Source organism: Mobula hypostoma, chromosome 12 (assembly GCF_963921235.1).
Source record: "Mobula hypostoma chromosome 12, sMobHyp1.1, whole genome shotgun sequence".
NCBI lineage: Eukaryota > Metazoa > Chordata > Chondrichthyes > Myliobatiformes > Myliobatidae > Mobula > Mobula hypostoma.
Window position 1 is genome coordinate 114,757,075 of NC_086108.1, and position 24,707 is coordinate 114,781,781.

The 24,707-nt window shown below is 47.2% G+C and overlaps 1 protein-coding gene across 2 annotated transcripts in view; it reads left to right on the top strand.

Moving 5' to 3' along the window:
- The window catches only part of tnni3k (TNNI3 interacting kinase), a 176,613-nt gene that overhangs the window by 68,032 nt on the left and 83,874 nt on the right, over positions 1-24,707 (top strand). For both annotated transcript variants that reach the window (XM_063064821.1, XM_063064820.1), the window contains 9 exons: positions 2,870-3,008; positions 10,597-10,741; positions 13,852-13,956; positions 14,061-14,155; positions 19,578-19,727; positions 20,864-20,950; positions 22,851-22,907; positions 24,226-24,318; positions 24,399-24,456. In XM_063064821.1, the coding sequence (XP_062920891.1) occupies positions 2,870-3,008; positions 10,597-10,741; positions 13,852-13,956; positions 14,061-14,155; positions 19,578-19,727; positions 20,864-20,950; positions 22,851-22,907; positions 24,226-24,318; positions 24,399-24,456 (929 nt within the window). The remainder of the gene's footprint in view (positions 1-2,869; positions 3,009-10,596; positions 10,742-13,851; positions 13,957-14,060; positions 14,156-19,577; positions 19,728-20,863; positions 20,951-22,850; positions 22,908-24,225; positions 24,319-24,398; positions 24,457-24,707) is intronic.

The following is a 24,707-nucleotide window of genomic DNA, read 5'->3' on the forward strand; positions in this document are numbered from 1 at the left end:
GTGCTCCCACCCTCCCAGTGTATTCCACTTTGCATTTTCCTATCTCTTTTAGCTTGAGTGCTTTCTCAAGTTGTTCCTCATTCGCACATCTTACCAATAAGTTGCCATCATTAAGGACTTTTGCAAATACTATTTCCCCTATCTTATTTGTCAGAGTTGTTGTTAGCACAAACGGGTTAATTTTCTTCATATGTCCCTGAGCCTTCTCATTAAACCTAATTATGACAACACCTCCTCTCTGAGCTTGTTCATCTTCCTCACTTTCAGAGCTTTCTCCACTATCATTTCTTATTCTTTTATTCCCTTTGTCTTGGTTTTTATTCATCCGACCCCTCACTACCTCCTCATTCCCTTTATTTCTCCCTTCACAATAATCCACCTCTCCCCAGCAGCCTACCTCTGGTCCCAAGTCTCTATCCCTCTCCTTCTCCACTTTCTTTCCCTCAACCCAGCCTCTTATCTTGTCCGCCATTACTGGACCCACATGACCCCCTCCCAGCAATTTCCGTTCCTTCCCCACTCTCTTTCCCTCAACAGGTTCCAAACCACATTCACGCATCAAGCAAAACACAGCCAGCTTCCAGTCGAGCCAACTCAGCCACTCCCTTCTCAGACGCCGGATTGCCAGGCCACTCCTGAACGGAGCACGACTCCCGACCAGCAGTTGGACCTTCCAGATCCGGCGCCTCTCCAGCAGTTGGACCTTCCAGATATTGGTGTATTTTTACTACGATCAATTGAAACACCTTGACTGCACACAGATGATCTCCACTTAACTAATTATCTGACTTCCAAAACCAATTGGCTGCACCAGTGATGATTTGGTGTGTCATATTAAAGGAATGAATACTTTTGCAGTCAATTACTTTGTATTTTATATTTGTAATTAATTTAGATCACTTTGTAGGAATCTGTTTTCACTTTGACGTGAAGGACACTTTTTCTGTTCATCAGTGTCAAAAAAAATCAAAGTAAGTTCGCTGTGATTCAATGTTATAAAACATGAAAACTTCCAAGGAGATAAATACTGTAAACTTTGGAGGCAATTGGTGCGCTTCGAGAAGCACTTGGATGTGTAGGGAATGGGGGGATATGGACACTGTTGTTGGTTGTCAGTCTTTGTTTATGTATGGTTTTTCATAAATTATATTGAATCTATTTACCTTCCAGTCAATGCCTGCAAAAAAAATGAATCTCAGGGTGGAGTGTGTGTGTGGCCTCCGTCGGTCGTAGTCGACCACGGGTGCTGCGCCTCTGGTAGTCACTGGGAGTGACCTCTCCCAGGGCAGGGCAGAGTTGACATGGAGATCCGTCTGTTGCCCATGCAGTGGAATCCCCTCTCCATGCTGATGACGAGTCCAAAGGAATGACGAAAGTCGATACAGTTTGGTGCCAGCAGCATCGCAGGAGTTTCCGTGCCGGCGCTGGGTACAGCAGTCAGCCGCCTTCCGGACTCCGACTCCGGATTTTTCCTCGGGGTTTACTCCCAAGGCCTTTCCCGTGAGCGGGTATAGCCACAAGACAGTGGAGGTTTGAAATCGGAGTTTTCCCTCTCCTAGATGAGCTGCCATATGTGGTTAATGAGCCCTGTCTGCCCGGAGCAACTGATTTTAAGGTGCCAGTAGCCTGACTTTGCCCCTTCTCCTGTCAGTGAGAACAGCTCCGCCAGGCATAAGAACTAGGCCACACGTGAAGGCCGGGAGTTGGACTTGGTTGTCAGAGGCTGTTTGAGACGCGCACCATGAAGAACATTTGCTTAGCAGTGGGAGCTCATCCCCACTACCACCATTTGGCTATGACTACCTTTGGAGCCTAAAGGTGGTACATAGTGACATATACATACTTTGATAATAACGACTTTGAATTCTGAAATTTGATTGTGTAGGTGGAAGGATTAGTTCAGCTGTCCATTTGATTACTAATTTAATTGGTTCGGCACAACACTATGGGCCAAAGGGCCCACCCTGTGCTGTACTGTTCTATGCCCCATGTTGCAGTGTGGATATCCCCAATGTCTATAAGGTGATGTTGGAGCAGTGGATATAGCTGAAGTGCCAGATGACATTGAACCTGGATCTCCCGATTGCTGATATTGCATGGTGTTGTGCTAATCCTACACCACCGTGCTGCCCTTTAGATGGTTGAAGGCAGGGGTTCTCAGCCTGGGCTCTACAGACCCCTTGATAGGGGTCCCTGGCATAAGAAGGTTGGAGACCCCTGATTTAAAGAGATTTAGGCCAAATGCAGGCAAATGGGACTAGCTCAGTAAGGTACCTTGGTCAGAATCAAAGATATGAGCCAAATGGCCTGCTTCTCTGCTGCATTACTCTCTGCTTCTAGAACTTCCTTGTGACTCTGTGGTCGGGACCAGAACTCTGAAGCCTCGATACCAGATGATCCCTGAGAACCCTCTTCAGAATTAAGGGGAGTGTTTCTCCCCAGACAGGGAACCGGAATAAATCAGAGTCAGTTATTATCACTGACATCTGTCATGAAATTTGTTTTGCAGCTGCAGTGCAAGACATAATTATTATGTTACAGTAGGAGGTATATTTTAAGCCAAAGTAGTGCAAAAAGAGCACAAAATAGTGAATTAGTGTTCATGGTCTGTTTAGAAACCTGACGGCAGAGGGGAAGAAGCTCTTCCTAAAATGTTGAATGTGTGTCTTCAGGCCCCCATGTCTTTCATGATGGTAGTAATGAGAAGAGGGCATGTCCCAGATGGCAAGGGTCCTTAGTGATGGATGCCAACCTCATGAGGCATGGCCTTTTGAAGATTTGGAGTTGGGTATAAGAAGAGAGGGGAAAGACGGTTGGGGGATTGGGGCTGATGATCTCGCGCTGCTAATACAATTATGTATCCGTACAGGTCACCCGTCTGTTGCTGAGGTTTGGAGCGGATGCCAGTGTCAGCGGAGAGGTTGGCGATAGACCCCTACACCTCGCCTGTGCGAAGGGCTACCTCAACATTGTCAAACTGCTGCTTACGGAGGCTAGCTCGGCCGACGGTGAGACCACTGTAACAGGGCAACACGGGGACGGTTTGTGTCATCGTGGGCTGTGCTCCAGACCTGGGCTCTGGCTGACGGATTCCCGTTCCAGGCTGTGGGGGGCGGGGCTGGGCAACCTGGAAGTCGGAAGCCGGGCAACCTGGAAGTCGGAAGCCAGACAATCGAGAACTGCTTCCTTACTCCGAGCACAGGAATAGAAAAAGGTTGTTCGGCCTGTCTAACCTATCCCACCATCAATGTAACCATAGCTGATCCGCTCCAGGCTACATCTCCTCTTCAGTGGCAATCGGTATTGGGGGTAAGGTATTGGTGTGGGTGGAGAATTGGTTAGCAGACAGGAAGCAAAGAGTGGGAATAAACGGGACCTTTTCAGAATGGCAGGCGGTGACTAGTGGGGTACCGCAAGGCTCAGTGCTGGGACCCCAGTTGTTTACAATATATATTAATGACTTGGATGAGGGAATTAAATGCAGCATCTCCAAGTTTGCGGATGACACGAAGCTGGGCGGCAGTGTTAGCAGTGAGGAGGATGCTAAGAGGATGCAGGGTGACTTGGATAGGTTGGGTAAGTGGGCAAACTCATGGCAGATGCAATTTAATGTGGATAAATGTGACATTATCCACTTTGGTGGCAAAAATAGGAAAACAGATTATTATCTGAATGGTGGCCGATTAGGAAAAGGGGAGGTGCAACGAGACCTGGGTGTCATTATACACCAGTCATTGAAAGTGGGCATGCAGGTACAGCAGGTACAGCAGGCGGTGAAAAAGGCGAACGGTATGCTGGCATTTATAGTGAGAGGATTCGAGTACAGGAGCAGGGAGGTACTACTGCAGTTGTACAAGGCCTTGGTGAGACCACACCTGGAGTATTGTGTGCAGTTTTGGTCCCCTAATCTGAGGAAAGACATCTTTGCCATAGAGGGAGTACAAAGAAGGTTCACCAGATTGATTCCTGGGATGGCAGGTCTTTCATATGAAGAAAGACTGGATGAACTGGGCTTGTACTCGTTGGAATTTAGAAGATTGAGGGGGGATCTGATTGAAACGTATAAGATCCTAAAGGGATTGGACAGGCTAGATGCGGGAAGATTGTTCCCGATGTTGGGGAGGTCTAGAACGAGGGGTCACAGTTTGAGGATAGAGGGGAAGCCTTTTAGGACCGAGGTTAGGAAAAACTTCTTCACACAGAGAGTGGTGAATCTGTGGAATTCTCTGCCACAGCAAACTGTTGAGGCCAGTTCATTAGCTATGTTTAAAAGGAAGTTAGATATGGCCCTTGTGGCTACAGGGGTCAGGGGGTATGGAGGGAAGGCTGGGTTCTGAGTTGGATGATCAGCCATGATCATAATAAATGGCGGTGCAGGCTCGAAGGGCCGAATGGCCTACTCCTGCACCTATTTTCTATGTTTCTATGTAATCCCCCATCACCCTCAAACCCCTGACCTGTCAAACATTTCTCTCCCTCCTCTTTACACACTCCCAGTGATTCCGTCTCCACACCCCCGGGTGGAAAATTACACAGATTCCCTTCCTTCTGTGAGAAGCCCCGGCACACCTCAGTTTTAAATGTCTGCCCCCTAATCCTGTAACTGTCCCTTTGATTGAGGCATTCCCACTGGTTGAAACACCTTCACATCTCCCCTGTTGCATCCCCTCAGGATCTAAGATGTTTCATTAAGATCACCCACATTCTGCTAAACTCCACAGGATATAGATTCAACTTCTTTAACAGCTCCTGATAGCATCACTGTGTGGTGTGACTGTGGCGGTGTGACGATGGTGTGACCGTGTGGTGTGACTGTGGTGATATCACTGTGTGGTGTGACCGTGTGGTGTGACTGTGGTGATATCACTGTGTGGTGTGACCGTGTGGTGTGACTATGGTGATATCACTGTGTGGTGTGACTGTGGTGATATCACCATGTGGTGTGACTATGGTGATATGACCGTGTGGTGTGACTATGGTGATATCACCGTGTGGTGTGACTATGGTGATGTGACCGTGTGGTGTGACTATGGTGATATCACCGTGTGGCGTGACTGTGGTGATATGACCGTGTGGTGTGACTGTGGCAGTATCACTGTGTGGTGTGACTGTGGTGATACGACCGTGTGGTGTGACTGTAGTCATATCACTGTGTGGTGTGACTGTAGTGATATCACCGTGTGGTGTGACTGTGGTGATACGACTGTGTGGTGTGACTATGGTGATATCACCGTGTGGTGTGACTATGGTGATGTGACCGTGTGGTGTGACTGTGGTGATATCACTGTGTGGTGTGACTGTAGTGATATCACCGTGTGGTGTGACTGTGGTGATACGACTGTGTGGTGTGACCAAGGTGATATCACCGTGTGGTGTGACTATGGTGATATGACCGTGTGGTGTGACTATGGTGATATGACTGTCTGGTGTGACTGTGGTGATATGACTGTGTGATGTGACTGTGGTGATATCACCGTGTGGTGTGACTGTGGTGATATCACCGTGTGGTGTGACTGTGGTGATACGACTGTGTGGTGTGACCAAGGTGATATCACCGTGTGGTGTGACTATGGTGATATGACCGTGTGGTGTGACTATGGTGATATGACTGTCTGGTGTGACTGTGGTGATATCACCGTGTGGTGTGACTGTGGTGATATGACTGTGTGGTGTGACTGTGGCAGTATCACTGTGTGGTGTGACTGTGGTGATACGACTGTGTGGTGTGACTGTGGTGATATGACTGTGTGGTGTGACCAAGGTGATATCACCGTGTGGTGTGACTGTGGTGATATCACCGTGTGGTGTGACCAAGGTGATATCACCGTGTGGTGTGACTATGGTGATATGACCGTGTGGTGTGACTATGGTGATATGACTGTCTGGTGTGACTGTGGTGATATGACTGTGTGATGTGACTGTGGTGATATCACCGTGTGGTGTGACTGTGGTGATACGACCGTGTGGTGTGACTGTGGTGATATCACTGTGTGGTGTGACTGTAGTGATATCACCATGTGGTGTGACTGTGGTGATATCACTGTGTGGTGTGACTGTAGTGATATCACCGTGTGGTGTGACTGTGGTGATACGACTGTGTGGTGTGACTATGGTGATATCACCGTGTGGTGTGACTATGGTGATATGACCGTGTGGTGTGACTATGGTGATATCACTGTGGTGTGTGACTGTGGTGATATGACTGTCTGGTGTGACTATGGTGATATGACCGTGTGGTGTGACTGTGGTGATATCACCGTGTGGTGTGACTGTGGTGATATGACCGTGTGGTGTGACTGTGGTGATATCACCGTGTGGTGTGACTGTGGCAGTGTGACTGTGTGGTGTGACTGTAGTGATATCACCGTGTGGTGTGACTGTGGTGATACGACCGTGTGGTGTGACTGTGGCAGTGTGACTGTGTGGTGTGACTGTAGTGATATCACCGTGTGGTGTGACTGTGGTGATACGACCGTGTGGTGTGACTGTGTGATATCACTGTGGTGTGTGACTGTGGTGATATGACTGTCTGTGTGACTGTGGTGATATGACTGTGTGGTGTGACTGTGGTGATATCACCGTGTGGTGTGACTGTGGCAGTGTGACTGTGGTGATACGACCGTGTGGTGTGACTGTGTGATATCACTGTGTGGTGTGACTGTGGCAGTGTGACTGTGGTGATACGACCGTGTGGTGTGACTGTGTGATATCACTGTGGTGTGTGACTGTGGTGATATGACTGTGTGGTGTGACTGTGGTGATATGACCGTGTGGTGTGACTGTGGCAGTGTGACTGTGGTGATACGACCGTGTGGTGTGACTGTGTGATATCACTGTGGTGTGTGACTGTGGTGATATGACTGTCTGGTGTGACTGTGGTGATATGACTGTGTGGTGTGACTGTGGTGATATCACCGTGTGGTGTGACTGTGGTGATATGACCATGTGGTGTGACTGTGGTGATACGACCGTGTGGTGTGACTGTGTGATATCACTGTGGTGTGTGACTGTGGTGATATGACTGTCTGGTGTGACTGTGGCAGTGTGACTATGATTGTATGACTATAGTGAGCTACACAGATGTTTTGCTCTCCCCCTCTGCTGCGCTTTCTGTCTACAAATCTGTCTTTGTGTTCATTGATTTGCTCTCCATGCCCTCTGTGGTGGAGAATTTCACAGGTTCACCTCTCTCTGAAACCCACCTTTCTCCCCACCCACATATCACAATTTACGGCTAACATGAAGGTAGAAACCATCCCTTCACACCGATCCAAGCCGCACCTCAAGTGAGCCATCAGTACTCATACCAACCCTGTTCCCCAACACTGGTCATGACTGATATATTAAATACACAACAGTAACCAGCTGTGTCTTCGTGATTCAAGTCCCGTGGGGAGTCAAGTGCTCGTGCAGATACTTGTTCAATATTGTGAGGGTCTCTGCCCCAACCTTCCCCTCAAGCTGTCAGTTTCAGATTCCACCCTCCCTCTCGGTATCCTGCTCCAACTACCCTCCCCCAACCCCACTGAAACACCTAGCCTTTTCCCCTAACCTCTGCCCTCTGCTGTCTGCTTATAGCTGCCTCTCCAGTGGGGAAACATTTCTCACAGTCTCTCCATGTATGCTCCTTAGTTATAGAGTCTTTCAGTACTCCAGCACAGAAAAGGCCATCAGCCCATCTAGTCTGTGCTGACCTGTTATTCTGCCTAGACTCATCGACCTGCACCTGGACCATAGCCCTCTGTTCCCCTCTCATCCATGTATCTATCCGAACTTTTCTTAAATGTTGAAATCAAACTTGTGTCCCCCATTTCTGTTGGCAGCTTGTTCACCAATCTCACCACCCTCTGAGTCAAGCAGTTGTCCTTCAGGTTCCCCTTAAACATTTCTCCTTTCACTCTTAACCTGTGACCTCTATTTCTCACCTCACCCAACCTCAGTGGAAAAAGCCTGCTTACATTTACCGTATCTACACCCCTCATAATTCTGTTTCCCTCTTCCAAATCTCTCCTCAATCTTCTACATTCTAGGGAATAAAGCCCAATTGTTCAACCTTTCCTTATAACTCAGGTCCTCAAGTCTTGGTACCATCCTTGTAAATTTTCTCTGCACTCTTTCAATCTTACTTACATATTTCTTGTAGGTAGGTGACTAAAATTGCACACAATACTCCAACTTGGCCCTCAGCAACATCTTGTACAATTTCAACATCATATTCCACTTCTTGTACTCAATACATGGATTTAAAACCTTTCTTTACCCATCACACTACTTTCAAGAATCTCTCTGTTCTACTGCACTTCTCAGTGCCTTACTACTTACTGTGTAAGACGTACCCTGGTTTGTCCACCCAAAGGGCAACATTTACCTTGCACTTTTCTGCATTAAATTCCATCTGTGACGGGGTCCTGAATTACCCCTATGAACTGTGCTCGATTACCCCTATGAGCTGTGCTTTTGAAAAGAGAGAGAGAGATATTTAACACTGACATCTTGTTTTTAAGAGAGAGAGAGAGGCGAAGAATGCTCACAGTATGTTTACATTTTTACAAGGATGCTGCCTGCTTGGAAATCCTTACAGACAGAGAAGGGAGGAGCTGTTTGAGAGACACTTGGTATTCAGCATGGGGAGATAAATAGAAGGTCAGATGATAGACCTCAGACACATGGTTTTGGACACCGAATGAGCTTGTTGTGCCTACAGAAAAAGTGGATTTTGGAGGATCAATCAGGTAGATCCATCAGTGGCTCTCGCAGTGTGAACAGGGTGTGACCGGTGGGGAGTTGTTAGTTCCACCACAGAAGAACGGTCCCCTTTGTCGTGGTCACAGTCGGTGACTTCTAAAGGATTTCGGAGGACAATGGGAAAATTGACGGCGTCAGCTCACCTGAAGACTCAAATCTCTCCTTCTCTCTCTCGCCATCACTACTCAACTCAATACCACCAACTGAACTGAACTTTACTCATCATTGTAAGACTGTATCTATTTACCCCTAGACTTGAAGAAGCTTGATTTTTCATATATTTCCACACTTACTTATAATCATTGCTAACCTGTTTTATATATCTACATTTATATTACTGTATTGCGTAGTTACTAATAAATATTATTAGTTAATAGCAATACCAGACTCCAAAGTGTTTTCCATCTCTGCTGGTTCTTTAACCCGTCACTGGGTACGTGACACATCTGCCATATTTCAGTTCATTTTCCCAGCTGGTCCAGATCTGCTGCAAGTTCTGATACTCTTTGCTGTCCACTGTACCCCCATTCTTGGTGTCATCTGCAAATTTGCTGATCCAGTTAACCACATTATCATCTGGACCATTGATATAGATGACAAACAACAATAGACCCAGCACCGATCCCTGAGGCATTCCACTCATCACAAGCCTCCAGTCAGAGAGGCAACTCTCTACTATCACTCTCTGGCTTCTCCTGTGAGGCCAATGTCAAACCCAATTTACTACCTCATCTTGAATGCTGACCAACTTTCCATGTAGGACCTTGTTAAATGCCTTGTTAAAGTGCATGTGGACAACATCCACTGCCTTGCCTTCATCAACTTTCCTGGTAACTTCCTCAAAAAAACTTTTTCAAATTGGTTAGACACTACTTACCACACACAAAGCCATGATGAGTATCCTTAATCAGTGTCTGTCTTTTCAAATACTTATATATCTGGTCCAATAACTTGCCCACTATGGTTGTCAGGCTCACCAGCCTATAATTTTCTGGTTCATTCTTTAAACAGAACAACTTTAGCTATCCTCCAGTCCTCCACACCTGACTCGTGGCTGCAGATGCTTTAAACATCTCCGCTATGGCTCCTGCAATTTCTGAACTAGCCTGACAGACGGTCTGAGGGAACACCGTGTCAGGCCCTGGGGATTATTTATCCAGCCTAATTTGCCTCAAGACAGCAAGCACCTCCTCCTTTGTAATTTGTATAGGGTCCACGACTTTGCTGCATTGACTCACATCTCTAGATTCTGTGTTTGTCTCCTGAGTAAATACAGATGCAAGAAGTCCATTTATGACCTCCCCCATCTCTTGCAACTTCATACATAGGTTACCATTCTGATCTTCCAGAGGACTAATTTTGTCCCTTGCTATCCTTTTGTTCTTATTCATATCCCTCCATAACCCTCCCATCCATGTACTTCTCCGAATTTCTCTTAAATGTTGCATTTGAACCCACATACTTCAATTCCAGTGGCAGCTCAGTCCACACACTCATCACCTTCTGACTGATCAAGTTCCCCTTAAACATTTCACCTTTCACCCTTAAACTATGCCCTCCAGTTCAAGTGTCGCCCAACCTCCGAGGAAAAGCCTGCTTGCATTTACCCTATTTCTATATATAACTCTTCAAGTTCCCCCTCATTCTCCTTCACTCGAGGGAATCAATCCAACAACTAAATCAAATGTTTCCAGTAATTCAGGTTCTCAAGTCCTGGCAACTTAGTACAGAGTACATTTTCTCTGTACTCTTTCAATCTTATTGATCTCCAGAAACACCTTGCTTGTTTTGGCTTAGTTGTATCTTCAATGATACTAATGAGTGTTATTCCCTGTTCCCTGGTGATTCCAGTTAATTCCCTGGACAATGAGGACCACTCTCCTCTCCACTTCTCCTCCCGCTTTGGCCACCATGAGATCGTCAGTTACTTGCTGCAGGGAAACTTTGGGGTGCAGCCTCATGCCGTGAACATCTACGGAGACACAGCTCTACACCTGTGAGTTAAAACCAAACTACAGAAGGAATTTGGGTTGGAGGAGGGGTTGAGCAGCACCCATGGTGGCGAAGGAGAGTTGGCCATTGATGGATCAAGTCCTTGCATAGGGCTGAGTGTTGAGTGAAGATAAATTTGTTATAGTTGGAAAAATGGATTGGAAGATGGATTTTAATGCAGACAAGTGTGAGGTGTTGCACTTTGGGAGGACAAACCAGGGTAGGTCTTACACAGTGAGTGGTTGGGTACTAATGGATTCTGATGTTTTTGATGCAAGGTTCTTTTTGGACATCAGAAGAGAGGCATCAAACTTGTTGCTCCCAATTGTTTTATTAAGAGTTAATAGAACGAAGTGTTGTTAATGTCAAGGTGCAAACGTTTAGTCGCTAAATTAGAGTGACTAAAGGCTAAAAGAAAAAGGTGACCAATGTGGTCTTGTATTCCAAAGATAAGAAATATTTCATTCAAATTCGTAGATAAGAGTTAACCAATTAGATAGTCCCTATTCAAATAGTACAACACCAGAGAAGCTTTCAGAGCTCTCCAGAATGATACAAAGAACTGTAACCACGAAGGGATACACTAAACAATTACATATACATACTGTGACCACTAGGGGACACACTGAACAACTACATATACATACTGTGACCACTAGGAAACATACTAAACAATTACCTGTATTAAGTAGTTATATAAAATACAAAGGGGCATAAACTGTTAAACTGCAAAGAAAATGACAATTAAACAGTATAATCCAGAAGAGCTGAGGAGTGCAGAAGAATAGAGGGATCAGGAAGCACAGTCCATAATTCCTTGAAAGTGCTGCCACATGTAGTTAGGGTTGTAAAGAGAAATTTTAACACGTTGACCTTCATAAATCAAAGTATTGAATACAGGAGATAGGATCTTAGGTTGGAATTGTATAAGACATTGGTGAGGTCTAATTTGGAGTATTGTGTCCAACACACTCAAAATGCTGGCGGAACTCAGCAGGCCAGGCAGCGTCTATGGAAAAAGTATACAGTCGATGTATTGGGCCGAGACTCTAATCAACAGTGATTAAAATAGAAAATAGTCTGATTGGCCTGTTCCTCGCTATGTCTGCAGACATATTTGTGGGTTTGGCATAGGATCTGACCCAATGAACATGCTAAAATCTGATTTTCCACAGAGGTGGTGGGTAGTGGACTGAGTTGCCAGAGGAGGTGGTGGTAGAGATGGATACAATTGCAAACGTTTAAGGACCCTTGAACAGAAACATAGATAGGAAAGGTTTAGAGGGATGTGGGTCAAACCCAGGCAAATAGGATTTGCTTGGATGGGAATTCTGGTCAGCAGGGACAAGTTGGGCTGAAGGGCCTGTTTCAGTGCTATGTGACTCTCTGTTGTGTGCTATGTAACACTTACTGGTATACAAAGGGCCCGAAGGATTGTTGAGGATCCCTACAATCCATCTCACAGTCTCTTTGACTCACTACCATCAGAAAGGAGGTGCAGGATCATCAGGACGAGGCCTGGACTGGATATCAGCTTCTTCCCTCAGGCTGTGAGACTGATAAATACCCTGCCACCACTGAGGTCTCATCACCAGGACAGCGAGCTGTTTACTCTTTACTGCATTTCGAACTCATTAACTTATTTATTAACTTATTTATGCTGTGTGGGATCTATGTTTTGTGGGTGCACCGTGGTCCGCAGGAATGTTGCTTTGTTTTGTTGTTCATTTGGCCAGTCAGATGACAATAAACATGAACTTAACAAGTCGGAAGGGTCTCAGACCCTGGGTCTGATCCAGGACAAGTTAGAGCTCATTCCAGCCGGCAGGAAGCCCCTTCTCCCACGGGGGCGGGGGTGGATCTCATCCCACAAAATTATCACTGCGCTGAAGGTCAAAGCTGAGACTGCTCGGTGTTAATACCGTAAGACATTAGGCCATTTGGCCTTTTCAATCGTGCTATCCCTCTCAACCCCATTTTCATGCCTTCCTCAGTAACCTTTGATGCCCTCACTAACCAAGAACATGCCAACTTCCACTGTAAATATACCCAGTGATTTAGCCTCCACAGCCATCAATGGCATTGAATTCCACAGATTTGCCAACTTTTGCCAGAAGAAATTCCTCTTAATTTCTGTTCTAAAAGGATGTCCCTGTATTCTGAGGCTGTGCTTTCTGGTCCTAGACTCCCCCACTGTCAGCAACATCCTCTCCACATCAATTCTATCTAGGCCTTTCAATATTCGATAGATTTCAGTGCGATTCCACCCCCCCCCCATGCTTCTAAACTCCAGTGAGTACAAGCCCAGAGCTATCAAATGCTCCTCAGAAGGTTAAACCTTTCATTCCCAAGAGCTGGTAATCAAGAGGGGCTCTGGGGGCCCTCTTGGGCTAAAGGCCCCTCCTATCTCTGCTGCGAGATGCAGCCCCTCCCAACTCCACTCTGAATGGGGAGGCTGGAGACCCAGGTGTGTCCCCTTCAGCAGTTACAATGAGGAATTGCAAAGGGGTTCCACCTGGAGGACAGAGGGAATGGGGAGGTGGGGGGGTGGTCGAGGGATGGGGAGGAGGAGGTGGAGCATGGAGGTGGGGATCGGAAAGGGTCTGGTATGAAACCAGAACACCAGCACGAAGGAGAAGGGCTGAGCTACCTTCAAGTCCCCTGTGATGGTTGACGGATCAGGATCAGAATTGGGGTTAATATTACTGGCATACAGTGTGTCATGAAATCTGTTGTTTTGTAGCAGCAGTGCATACAATATATAGTAAAAACTGTAAATCACAGTAAGTAAATTAAATGCAAAATGAGGAGGAAAAAGTATTGAGGTAGTGTTCATGGGTTCATTGTCCATTCAGAAATCTGATGCAGGGGAAAAAGCTGTCCCTGAATCATTGCGTGTTTGTGTCTTCAGGCTCCTGTACCTCCTCCCCGATGATAACAATGAGAAGAGGGCATGTCCTGGCTGATGGGGGTCCTTAATGATCGGTGCCGTCTTTTGACAGTGTCCTGGGTGCTGGGGAGGCTGGTGGAAATCTAGGGGCTGAATAGCCCGCTGGTTTTGGCCTTGCAGTGTGTGGCTGGAGCAGTCACTGCTGCTGTTTGTTCATCCCTCAGGGCCTGTTACAACGGCAAAATGGAAGTGGCCACTGAACTGATCCGTCTCTCGGGGACTGAGAGCCTGACCAAGGAGAACATCTTCAGTGAAACCTCCTTCCACAGGTGGGTGTCGCTCGGCCAGAACCTTCGGCCTTCCACCTCAGCCTCTCTCCGGCAGCCCAAGTCTGACCACCCGAGCTTCTATCCTTTCTCTTCTTTGTCTGCAGCTCCTGCACCTATGGCAAAAACATCGAGCTGGTGGAGTTTCTGATCAACCAGAACGCCATGAGTATAAACCACCAGGGGAGGGACGGACACACTGGTGAGAGTATTTGTGGTGTCAGTGAGTCATCCTGCACACGGATATGCCCTTCGGCCCATCATATCCCTCCCACCACCACCCCATACCAACCCCATTCCGGCACTTGGTCTGCACTCTTCTCTGCCTTGGTCATTCAGATGCTTGTTTAATGCTGTGAGACACTCTGCCTCCACCTTCCCCCTCTGTTAGTAAGTTCCAGAATCCAACCCCTCTCCAGGGGGAAAATATTCCACCTCAGATCTTCACTCAATGTCTTCCTGCTCACACTAAGCTTCTCCCTCTTGATTTTGGACATGTAGACTTATTGACGTCCAGACAAACAGCAGAGTCCCTTGCAGAACGCCACCAGTATTAGATCTTCAGTCAGAATCACATGCTTTACCATGACCCTCTTACTTCTATGGCCAAGTCAAATTTGAATCCAATCCACCAAGTCCCCATGGATGTTGATCTTCCGGACAAGTCTTCCATGATTGCCCTTGCTAATGTCCATATAAACAACATCCACTGTCCTGTCCTCATCTTCATCACCTCATCAACTAAACTGTTTCAGGAGTAAGACATGACCTTCCTCACACAAAGCCATGCATTTTATCTCTTAAAAAGTCTGTGCTTTTCCAGATGTGAGCAAATCTTATCCTTAAGAATTAGAGGAATCCTCCTCGCTAATCATTAAGGATCACCAGCCTATTGTTGCTGGTTCATTCTACTGCCTTTCTTTAACAAAACAAAAACATTGGTTTTCCTCCATCCCTCTGGGCCAAAGCTGTCGCTAAAGGGGAGACAAAGATCTGTCAACACCCCTGCAGTCTCCACTCTCACCTCTCTCAATAACCTGGGATAGATCCCACTGGCCCTGGGGAATTATCCACTTCGTTCTTCAAGGGACGCAAAACCACCACATCTTGATATCAACAGCCTCGAGTATCAGTACCCCCTCCCTGATCTCCCTCTCCTTTATGTCCTTCCCTCGCCTTCATCATTTGGCTTTCCCCTTGAGTGGTCCCTTGTGAATCTTTTGTTTTTTAATGAATTTATAAAATACCTCGGATTCTCAATTCTCCCCACCAAGGATATTTCAAAGCTGCTCTAACTCATCCTCAAATTCAAGTTTAATTGTCATTCAGCCACACATGAATGTAGCCAAATGTAACAGTGTTCCTTTGGGGCCAAGGTGCCAAACACATTACTAACAGCCCACAGCCCACAGTACAAATAACACAGATGGTTATGGTTACAGGAAAAAAAAATATAGTCACAAAGAAAAATAATAATAATATAGCCCATCCCTGAGTGACATGACTAGATTGATGGTACACACACACAAAATGCTGGAGGAACTCAGCAGGTCAGGCAACATCTAGGAAAAGAGTACAGTTGACCTGAAATGTCGACTGTACTCTTTTCCATAGATGCTGCCTGGCCTGCTGAGTTCCTCCAGCATTTCAAGCGTGTTGCTTGGATTTCCAGCATCTGAACATTTTTTCTTGTTTGTGATTAGATTGCTGGGGAGGCAGGGTTTGAGGGTCGGCACAACATTGTGGACCGAAGGGCCTGTACTGTGCTGTACTATTCTATGTTCTATGTATGTTGTCCTAGTCCAGCTTGTCCTTCCACTAAGTGAACACTGGAGGGCAGCACAGAGCAAACATTAGAGAGCCCGATTCTCTGATGCCCTGTTTTAAATTCTCTCCTGATGCCTTTGTATTCCTCAAAGTCCCTATCTCATTCCGGTTTCCTAAACCTTACATATGTATCTTTTTCCCTCTTACATACCTGAAAAATGAAACATAGATGCTTCAGGACTTTTCTTAATCTTACTAGGTAGTGATATTTCGGTCCTCTTTGCTCTCCTAATTTCTTTTTATGTGGCCCCTACATTTAGAATCAGAATCAGGTTTATTGTCACTGGCATGTGTCGTAAAATTTGTTAACTTAGCAGCAGCAGTTCAATGCAATAAATTATATCGAAGAAAAATAAATTAATAAATTGCAGTAGGGAAGAAGCTGTTCCTGAATCACTGAGTGTGAGCCTTCAGGCTTCTGTACCTCCTGCCTGATGGTAACAGTGAGAAAAGGGCATGCCCTGGGTGCTGGAGATCCTTAATAATGGACGCTGCCTTTCTGAGACACCGCTCCCTGAAGATGTCCTGGATACTTTGTAGGCTCGTACCCAAAATGGAGCCGACTATATTTACAAACTTCTGCAGCTTCTTTCGGTCCTGTGCAGTAGCCCCTCCATACCAGACACTGATGCAGCCTGTCACAATGCTCTCCACGGTACATCTATAAAAGTTTTTAAGTGTATCTGTTGACATGCCAAATCTCTTCAAACTCCTAATGAAGTATAGTCACTGTCTTGCCACCTTTATAACTACATCGATATGTTGGGACCAGGTTAGATCCTCAGAGATCTTGACACCCAGGAACTTGAAGCTGCTCACTCTCTCCACTTCTGATCCCTCTGAGGATTGGTATGTGTCATTCATCTTACCCTTCCTGAAATCCACAATCAGCTCTTTCGTCTTACTGACGTTGAGTGCCAGGTTGTTGCTGCGACACCACTCCACTAGTTGGCATATCTCACTCCTGTACACCCTCTCATCACCACCTGAGATTCTACCAACAATGGTTGTATCATCAGCAAATTTATAGATGGTATTTGAGCTATGCCTAGCCACACAGTCATGAGTATATAGAGAGTAGAGCAGTGGGCTAAGCACACACCCCTGAGGTGCACCAGTGTTGATCATCAGCGAGGAGGATATTTTATCACCAATCCGTACAGGTTGTGGTCTTCCGGTTAGGAAGTCGAGGATCCAATTGCAGAGGGAAGTACAGAGGCCCAGGTTCTGTAACTTCTCAATCAGGATTGTGGGAATGATAGTGTTAAATTCTGAGCTATAGTCGATGAATAGCATCCTGACATAGGTGCTTGTATTGTCCAGGTGGTCTAAGGCCATGTGAAGAGCCATTGAGATTGCATCTGCTGTTGACCTATTATGGCGAAAGGCAAATTGCAGTGGGTCCAGGTCCTTGCTGAGGCAGGAGTTCAGTCTAGTAATGACCAACCTCTCAAAGCATTTCATCACTGACTGTCAACGTGAGTGCTACGGGTCAATAGTCATTAGGGCAACTCACATTATCCTTCTTAGGCACTGGTATAATTCACAACGCATTGGAGGAACTCAACAGTTCGGGCAGCATCTGTGGAAACAATCAGTCGACGTTTCGGGCCGGAACCCTTCGTCAGGTTCCGGTCCGAAACGTTGACTGATCGTTTCCACAGATGCTGCCCGACCTGCTGAGTTCCTCCAGCGTGTTGTGAGTGTTGCTTTGACCCCAGCATCTGCAGATTATTTTGTGTTTACTGGTATAATTGTGGCCTTTTTGAAGGAAGTGGGAACTGCCGCCCGTAGCAGTGAGAGGTGGAAAATGTCTTTGAATACTCCCGCTAGTTGGTTGGCACAGGTTTTCAGAGCTTTACTGGGTATTCTGTCGGGGTCTTCTGCCTTGCGAGGGTTTTAAAGACAGTCTAATATCAGCCTCTGAGACAGAGATCACAGGGTCATCAGGTGCAGCAGGGATCTTCACAGCTGTATTTGTGTTCTCCCTTTCAAAGCGGGCGTAGAAGGCGTTGCGTTCAGCTGGTAGTGAAACATCGCTGCCATTCATGCTATTGGGTTTCTCTTTGTAGGAAATATTGTCTTGTAAACCCTGTCAGAGTTGTCGTGCATCCGATGTTGCCTCCAACCTTGTTCAAATTTGTCACATTGTCCTTGAAATAGCCCTCCACAAATCATACCTGGTTTTCTGGTACAAACCTGGGTCGCCAGACCTGAATGCCACAGATCTGGCCTTCAGCAGATGACGTACCTCCTGGTTCATCCACGGCTTTTGGTTTGGGAATGTACGTCAAGTCTTTGTAGGCACAACTACAGCATACTCATCCAGATTCGAAGATGAATCCTGGAATATAGTCCAATCCACCGATTCGAAGCAGTCCTGTAGGTGCTCCCGTGCTTCTCTTGTCCATACCTTCTTGGTCTTCACTACTGGTGCTGCAGTCTTCAGTCTCTGCCTATACTCAGGGAGTAGAAGTACAGCCAGGTGGTCAGACTTCCCAAAGTGAGGGTGTGGAATAGTATATAATGGTGGTGTAGCAATGGTCCAGTGTGTTGTTTCCTCAGGTATTGCAAGTGATCTGTTGATGGTAGTTGGTTAGTGACATTTTCCAGACTGGCCTGGTTAAAATTCCCCAAGACGACAGTGAAGGCGTTAGGGTATGCTGTTTCGTGCACATTGATCCCGTTGCTCAGATCGTCTAAAGCCTGATTGCCATTGGCCTGAGGTGGAATGTCTATGCTATTCTGCACTCTGACAGAGCCTCGGCTGTGTACCTCCACAAACTTCCTTTTCTCCTTACCCAGCAGGTGATATTATTTTAAATGTTCATTTAGAAATACAGTGTGGTAACAAGTCCATCTGGTCCAATGAACCTGCACTGACCAATTACACCCACGTGTCCAATCAATGTACTAACCACTATGTCTTCGGATAAGGAAGGAAACGAGAGCACCCAGTGGAAACCCATACAGTCAGGAGGAGAACATGCAAACTCTTCACAGACAGCAATGGGAATTGACCCAGGTTGCTGACGCTGTAAAGCGTTAAGCTCGCCGCTACGTTACTGATATCCCTGTGATATCTGTCGTACCTGGACTTGCTATTGCTCACTCTGGACCCCGTTTCCCACAATCCCTGTAATCTCCACTTCCTGCATTCCCTTGGATCACAGAACACTACAGCACAGTACAGCACAGTACAGACCCTTCAGCCCACAGTATTGTTCTGACCTTTTAAAAATCAATCCAATCATTCTCTCCTGCATAATCCTCCATTTTGCTATCATCCATGTGCCTATCTACGAGTCTCTTAAATGTCTCCTCTACCACAACGTTCGTGCTCCCACCACTCTCTGTGCAAAACTACTACCTCTGGCATCCCTCTATACTTTCCGCCAGTCAAAAGATTTTGGTTGATTCCGAAGAGTGCTATATGAAGTCATTCTTACCCTTGTCCATTAGGTTCTATAATGAGTCAGCCTATAGCTCAGGATGTGATCAGACCCTCCTTGTTAGACTGTTTAAGGCAACTTATTGTTTATTTATTCTTTCTTATCTTCTAATATTTGTATATTTATGCACATGTAATGCTACCATGACGCTGTAATTTTCTTTGGGCTGAATAAAGTATCGATCCATCCATCTATTTATCTATCTATCAGCTCCCTGCACTGTTCACTGAAAACGCAAGTACATTGCTGCGTAATATGAGGGGTAACATCCAATAGACTGGAGAGTAGATGGCTGTGCTGGCTTCTCTGAGAGTCACTGATGTCCCTGATCTCAATCCACACCAGGATTGCACAGTGCCTGCTACCATGGCCATATCCGGCTGGTACAGTTCCTGCTGGACAGAGGGGCCGACATGAACCTGGTGGCGTCTGACCCCAGTCGCTCCAGCGGGGAGAAGGACGAGCAGACGTGCCTGATGTGGGCGTACGAGAAAGGTGAGTCACTGCCAGGAGAGACCGTTAGCGGCTACAGTAGGGAGAAGTTGAGCTAGAGGCTGACGTGAGTGATTCAGAGACGTGGGCAACCCCAGTGCAAAGAGGTGGTACTGAGGGAGGGTCACACATTGGAGGGGTGGTACTGCGGGAGGGTGGTATTGAGGGCGGTCATACTGTGGGACGGTTGGTACTGGGGAAGGGTCATCCTGTGCTTGGGTGGTATTGGGAGGAGTCACACTGAGGGAGGGGTGGTACTGAGGGAGGGTCACACTGAGGGAGGGGTGGTACTGAGGGAGGGTCACACTGAGGGAGGGGTGGTACTGAGGGAGGGTCACACTGTGGAGGGGTGGTATTGGGAGGAGTCACACTGTGGGAGGGGTGGTACTGAGGGAGGGTCACACTGAGAGGGGTGGTACTGAGGGAGGGCCACACTGTGGGAGGGGTGGTACTGAGGGAGGGTCACACTGTGGGAGGGGTGGTACTGAGGGAGGGTCACACTGTGGGAGGGGTGGTACTGAGGGAGGGTCACACTGAGGGAGGGGTGGTACTGAGGGAGGGTCACACTGGGAGGGGTGGTACTGAGGGAGGGTCACACTGGGGGGGGTGGTATTCAGCGGGGGTCACACTGTGGGAGGGGTGGTACTGAGGGAGGGTCACACTGAGGGAGAGGTGGTATTCAGCGGGGGTCACACTGTGGGAGGGGTAGTACTGAGGGAGGGTCACACTGTGGGAAGGGTGGTACTGAGGGAGAGGTGGTACTGAGGGAGGGTCACACTGGGAGGGGTGGTACTGAGGGAGGGTCACACTGAGGGAGGGGTGGTACTGAGGGAGGGTCACACTGTGGGAGGGGTGGTATTCAGTGGGGGTCACACTGTGGGAGGGGTGGTACTGAGGGAGGGTCACACTGTGGGAGGGGTGGTACTGAGGGAGGGTCACACTGAGGGAGGGGCGGTACTGAGGGAGGGTCACACTGTGGGAGGGGCGGTACTGAGGGAGGGTCACACTGAGGGAGGGGCGGTACTGAAGGAGGGTCACACTGAGGGAGGGGCGGTACTGAGGGAGGGTCAGTGGTGTTTCAGTGTAATGCCATTGTGGATTGGGGAATTTCACAGCTAACGCTGCTGTTCGATCTGCAGGGCATGATGCTATTGTGACCTTGCTGAAACATTATAAACGACCACAGGATGAATCTCCCTGCAACGAGTACTCGCAGCCTGGAGGAGGTGAGTCAGGCAGAAAGCCTCCTCACCAGAAACACAGATCATCCTCATTTCACAGCCTCTGCATCACTGGTATCATTCCAGTTCTCAATGAACTGGGTCAGAATTCACCTCAACATTTGTGTCAGTGTTTTCCGCTCTCTGTCTGCGATTCTCTCTCACAAAAACAGAAGCTGGTTCATATTGGAATGAGCTGGCAGGATCAGAATCAGATCTAGCATATGTCATGAAATTTGTTTTGGGGCAGCAGTACATTGCAATGCATAATAACAATATATGTAAATTAATACTTATTTAATATATAAATTAGACAAGTAGTGCAAATAAAGAAAAAAGTAGTGAGGTAATGTTCATGGGTTCATTGTCTGTTCAGAAATCTGATGGTGGAGGGGAAGGAGCTGTTTCTGAAACATTGAGTGTGTGTCTTCAGGCTCCTGTTGATAGCAATGAGAAGAGGGCATGACCTGGGTGGTGGTGGACTTTAATTGAAGGATGCCACCTTTTTGAGGCATCACCATTTGAAGGTGTCCTCAATGCTGGGGAGACTAGTGCGCATGATGGAACAGGCTGAGTTTGCAACTTCCTGCAGCTTTTTCCGATCCTTTTCAGTTGCCCTTCCGTATGAGACGGTGATGCACGCAGTCAGATGCTCTCCATGGTACATCTGTAGAAAATTGTGGACACGTTAGCAATATTGAAAAGCTATCTAGATAAGTGCATGGATAGGAGAGATTTGTAGAACTGTGGGCTAGATGTGGGCGAATTTGACCAGCTCACAGAGCAACACAAAATCAGTATCGGATCAGAGACACCCCAAATACTACAGCTTGTGGAAATCTAGGGCAATGCACACAATGTGCTGGAGGAGCTGAGCATGTCAGGCAGCATCTATGGATGGAATAAACAGGCAACGTTTCAAGACAATACTCTTCATCAGGACTGGAAAGGAAGAGGGAAGAAGTCAGAATAAGAAGGGGGGAGGGGAGGAAGAAATACAAGGTGCAAATGACAGGTGAAACCGGACGAAGAAGAGGGGTGAAGTAAAGAGCTGGGAAGTTGATCAGTGGAAAAGAAAGGGCTGGAGAAAGGGAAATCTGAAATGAGAGAACAGAAGACCATGGAAGAAAGGGAAGGGGCGGGGGACTGGAGATGGCGGAAGTTAGGGAGAATTTTGTGGTGGATGCAGAGTTTTGTGGGGTGGTAGGTGAGGACAAGAGGAACCCTATCTTTGATAGTGTGGCAGGAGGATGGGGTGAGGACAGATGTGTGCAAAAAGGAAGAGATGCGGGTGAGGGCAGCATTGATGGTGGAGGAATGGGAGCCTCTTTCTTTGAGCTGTTCTGGAATGGGCAGCCTTATCCTGAAAGCAGATGCGGTGGAGACAGAGACTTAGAAAAGGGAATGGAAGTTTTACAAGTAACAGGGTGGGAAAAGGTATAGTCAGGATAGCTGCGAGTGTCAGTGGTTTTATAAAAGATATCAGTAGAAAGGCAGACTGTCTCCAGAGATGGAGATAGATTGAATAAGGGAGAGAGGTGTCAGAAATAGACCAAGTAAATTTGAGGGCAGGGTGGAAGTTGGAGGGAAAACTACGTAGACCAGTCCATGTTCCAAGCCTACACTGGTATCGCTGCCCAACACTTCCTACACTATATTGATGACTGCAATGCTGCTTCTTCCTGCACCCACACTGAGCTAGTCAATTTCATCAACTTTTCCTGCAACTTCCAAGGGAAAGGTTCAGGATGTATTCGGAACTGGAGGGCTTGGATTATACGGGCACGGAAGCTGGAGGGAGGAGAGGTGGGTGGGACAGGAGGAGTTTCAGGGATGGAGGAGTCAGGCTGAGTGGACTATTTGAGTCCATGCATTTGGTGTAAAACCAGCCTCCTCTCTCTTGCAGACGGCTCCTACGTCTCCGTTCCATCACCGCTTGGGAAGATCAAGAGCATGACGAAAGGTGAGTGGAGTGAGGTTTGTGTATCGCGGTCTCTCAGTCACCATGGTAACGAACACATTACAGACTCCCGTCCTCCACTGGAATTTCATGCCTCTTGTTTCAGAGTCACTCAGCACAAAAACTGACCTACCGACTCATTGAGTCCGTGATGACCATCGCACTGATCTACTGATCAGTCCGACACTGATCCCATTTTATTCCTGAAGAAGGGTCTCGGCTCGAAGTGTCGACTGTTTATTTATTTCCATAGATGCTGTCCGACCCGTTGAGTTCCCCCAGCATTGCTCAATATCTCCAGCATCTGCAGAATCTCGTTTTCCTCATTTTACCCTTCCCCTCATTCCCATCAACTACCCCCAGATTCCATACTTCACCCACACACTGGGGATAATTTACAACGAACAATTAACCCACGTCTTTGCATACGGGGGGGAATCAGAGCACCCGGAGAAAACCACACAGTCACATGGAGAACGTGCAAACTCCAGACAGACAGTCGGGAGTGAACCCGGCTCTCTGGGACAATGAGCACTATCTGCTGCACTGCTGATTTATAGAAACATAGGGAGTTGAAATTGACTGTTTCATGCCAGAGTCTCCTCCCTTCACCTCTTAGGTTCACGAGAAATGAGAATGATAGCATTAACGTATGAGGAGCGACTTATGGCTCTGAGCCTGTACCTGCTGGAGTTTAGAAGAATGAGGAGGGATCTCATTGAAACCTATCAAATATTGAAGGGCCTAGAGAGAGTAGATGTAGATGGTTCCTCCCACATACCAGACATCGGGTCAGGGCACCAGACAGTTGTGGGCATGCTGTGTTGGCACCAGATGCAGGGTGAGCACATTCACTGAGCCTCCAGCACATCCTCAGATTGTGTTGGTTGTTGACATAAATGATGCATTTCGCGGTACCTTTCAATATTTTATGATCTAGTTGAAACCTATTGAATACTGAAAGACCTAGATAGAGTGACTGTGGAGAGGATGTTCCCCATAGTGGGGCAGTCTAGGACCAGAGGACACCAATTCAGGCTAGAGTGACATCCCGTAGAGCAGGGATTGAGGAGGAGTTTCTTTAGCCAGAGGGTAGTGAATCTGTGGAATTCATTGCTATGGATGGCTGTGGAGGCCGCATTATTGGGGTTCTTTAAAGCAGAGGTCGATAGATTTTTGATTAGTCAATGCGTCAAAGGTGACAGGGAGAAGGCAGCAGAATGGGGTTGGGAGGGATAATAAATCAGCCATGATGGAATAGTGAAGAAGACTCGATCAGCCAAATGACCTAATTCTGGTCCCATGTCTCTCTCCCTGTCAGAGAAAGCAGACATCCTGCTCCTTCGAAGCAGCCTCCCGTCTCATTTCCACCTACAGCTGTCTGACATCGAGTTCCATGAAATCATCGGATCAGGTCAGGAACGCCAGTGGGTGGGAGGGAGGGGGCTTATGTAGAAGGTGACACTGACATGTTGTCTCCTCTCCGTCCCCCAGGTTCCTTCGGCAAGGTTTACAAAGGAAGGTGCCGGAATAAGATTGTTGCCATTAAAAGGTGAGATGCCACCTGAAGAAGCAACGTTGTGGGCCAGTGAACGATCTCAGACGGCCATTGTCCGTGGTATTGATAATCGTTGTGTATGGACAACATAGCAATGGTGCAGTTAGCACAATTGCGTTACAGCACCAGCCATCACCAATCAGGGTTCAGTTCCTGCCGTTATCTGTAAGGAGTTTGTACATTCTCTCTCAGACCCCATGGGTCTCCTCTGGGTGCTCTGGTCTCATCCCCCAGTACATAAACGT